Raw genomic sequence first — 2541 nt, forward strand, 5'->3', positions numbered from 1 at the left:
GTTTTAGCCTTGTAGGCGCCGTGTGCCATCTCGAAGAGCTGCCGTCGGGCGGGAGCGCCGTTAGTGGCACGCGCAGGAGACCCCAACCCCCCTCCTGGCACCCTGGGGCCAGGCTACCCCCTTTCCAGCCACTTCAGCCCCTCCCCAAAACCAGGCTCAAACGGTGCCCACCCCCATCAAAGCCCACGCGGAGGCGATGGTGGTCCCCACCTTGCGACCCTGGTCCGAAGGCAGCACCGCGTCATCTTCGGCGTGCAGGATGAGGAGCGGGCAGCCCAGCACCTTCACGCTGCAGGCAGCAAGCACAGCACCGAGGAGTCACCCCACAGCTGACAGACCCATGGGAGCTTCCCCAGCCCCTGCTAACCCCACCTCCAGCAACCCTGAACTGCTGCAGGCACTGCCCTTCCGAGCCAGCCCACCGGCTGAACTGCCCCGGGGTGATGCCCACGCTGCTCTGGCAGGGCAGCACCCGGCACCCCAGTAACCTTAAACCCCCGACACGGGGGGTGTGCTCAGGCTTCAGAAGTATCCGTGAACCAGGTGCCTTTTAGCAAAGGCTCCTGTGGGGGGTGAGTGTTGTAATGCGGGTGGGACAAGCCCACAGTGCCCAAAAAAGGATGGTGGCTCACGGACTTTGCTCAACAGCGATACTGATATCTGCAGTTATGCAAATAAAAAAAAACCCACTTTTAAAGCATGAGTAACCTGGGCAAACACAAATAAGAGGGCAGAGAGCCCCACAGAGATGGCACGGTGTGATGCGCCCAACCCGCTCCTCCTCGGCCAGGTGGTCCCAGCATCATCCCACAGCCCCACCAGGATGCTGCGCCCCATCCCTCCAGGCACTCACTTCTCATCGCTGCGGAAGAACATGTTGCCCAGAGCCAGCGAGTCCAGGATGAGGTATGTGAAACCCGGGAACTGGCGGTAGATCTGCCGGGAGAGAGTTGGGGGGGTGCTGAGTCGTGGCTTTGATTGCTGCACCCTTCTCCTGCCCCGGGGCCGGGGGTGTCCCCATGGGCAGAACCCCCAGGCTCACCTTGGTGATGGGGACGTGGGCAGCCGCCTCACGGATGTTGGTGTAGGGTGATTCCAGGACCACAGCATCAACCTGGACTCCTGAGAGAAGAGGGAGGGAGGGAGCAGGCATGACTCGGGGGGGCCATCCCCTCCCCAGGCTGCTGCCCACCTCCCATCCCAGGCAGCAGCCATGGATGGGGCCAAGATGCTCCATCCCGGTGTGGATGGGGACAGTCGCTTGTCCCCGCCGTGGGGCTGAGCGTGATGCTTGAGCCAAGAGCTCTGCAGCCCCCAAAATCTGACTGGGGAAGGGGGAGGGGGGTGTGCACCGCATGGGATCAACGCAGCCATGCTGGCCCTTACCTCGCTCCTCCTGCAGTTTCCTTGCCGCGTTGGTGGCAATCCTGTGAGAAGGGACAGTGAGCACCCTCGCAGAGGGTGCACAGCACCCTCAGACCCCCCCCCTTGCCTGCCTGGGTGTTGCTCTGCGAGTGCCTCCACCAAGGAGCCGCTCCAACCCCTCGGCCCATCCCCGGAAAAAGGCCAGCGGCGTCACACCCCCAGGGCTGGCTGTGGCCTCCTGCGTCAGCGTCCCCCGGCCCCGCGCCTACCCTGTCCCCAAGGAGTGTCCCCAGAAGAGGATGCTGCTGTTCCCGCTCCGTGCTTTGGCCCAGTCGTAGAGTGCCAGGACATCGGTGGTGAAGCCGCTCTCTGTGGGGTGCCCACTGGAGTCACCGTAGCCTGTGGGGGACATGGTGTCACAACCCAGGTTGGGACACCGGCCCCCAGGGCAGGGGTCACTCAGGGAGAGGTGACTTTACCTCTGTAGTCGAGAGCCAGGATGTGGAAGTCAGCAGCACCCATTGTCTGTTGAAGGAGCGGCACCGTGTCATGTGCTGCGCCGGGGGAGCACCCCCAGTGTCCCCCAGGCTCACTCTGTCCCCCCATTTGGGTCCCCAGAGCCAGGGCGAGCCTTGCCCCTGGCAGGTCCCAGTGTCCTTGCAGGGGACCGCTTACCTTCAAGAACTGGACGCGGTGGCTCGCAGCCCTGATGGGGAAAGCGAGGTTTGAGCTTGGGGAGGGACCCTCGAGGAGATCCCCCTGCCCAGCACCGACCCACGAGACAGACCAGGGTGACCTTTCCCCAAGGAGGGGAAAGCTGGATGTTTTGGGATGGGTTTGGACATTTCCCTTTAACTCAAAGGGACTTCCCTCAATTCTCAGGGTCAGAAACAGCCGCAGCGGCCCCGGCGGCTGCCCTGAGTTTGTGGTACCCACGGGTCCTCACCTGGTGCCCCCATTGCCGTGCAGGTAGATGATCACGGGGTGAGCATCGGCAAGCGCCTCCTCGTACCAGCGCCGGTCCTTGCCCCACGCCTCGGCCCCTCTGCTACCCGGCACCGTATGCCTGCGGGGAGCCAGAGCGAGGTTATCCCAGCGTATCCCGGTTTAGCTGTGCCCACCCGGGACGCTGGGGCTGCTCCGCTCACCAGATGCCGACGGTGACGCCCGGCTCGG

The 2541-nt window shown here is 63.9% G+C and overlaps 1 protein-coding gene across 1 annotated transcript in view; it reads right to left on the bottom strand.

Moving 5' to 3' along the window:
• Window positions 1-2536, bottom strand: part of ABHD12B (abhydrolase domain containing 12B) — a gene marked incomplete at its 5' end in the record, with an annotated part of 2682 nt that extends 146 nt beyond the window's left edge. Inside the window, 10 exons of the mRNA XM_010155402.1 lie at window positions 1-38; window positions 211-289; window positions 854-936; window positions 1043-1122; window positions 1387-1427; window positions 1635-1764; window positions 1845-1890; window positions 2041-2071; window positions 2312-2431; window positions 2514-2536. Of these exons, the coding sequence (XP_010153704.1) occupies window positions 1-38; window positions 211-289; window positions 854-936; window positions 1043-1122; window positions 1387-1427; window positions 1635-1764; window positions 1845-1890; window positions 2041-2071; window positions 2312-2431; window positions 2514-2536 (671 nt within the window). The remainder of the gene's footprint in view (window positions 39-210; window positions 290-853; window positions 937-1042; window positions 1123-1386; window positions 1428-1634; window positions 1765-1844; window positions 1891-2040; window positions 2072-2311; window positions 2432-2513) is intronic.
• Window positions 2537-2541: the final 5 nt, after the last annotated feature.

This window comes from Eurypyga helias, unplaced genomic scaffold, assembly GCF_000690775.1.
Source record: "Eurypyga helias isolate BGI_N326 unplaced genomic scaffold, ASM69077v1 scaffold28287, whole genome shotgun sequence".
Classification (NCBI taxonomy): domain Eukaryota; kingdom Metazoa; phylum Chordata; class Aves; order Eurypygiformes; family Eurypygidae; genus Eurypyga; species Eurypyga helias.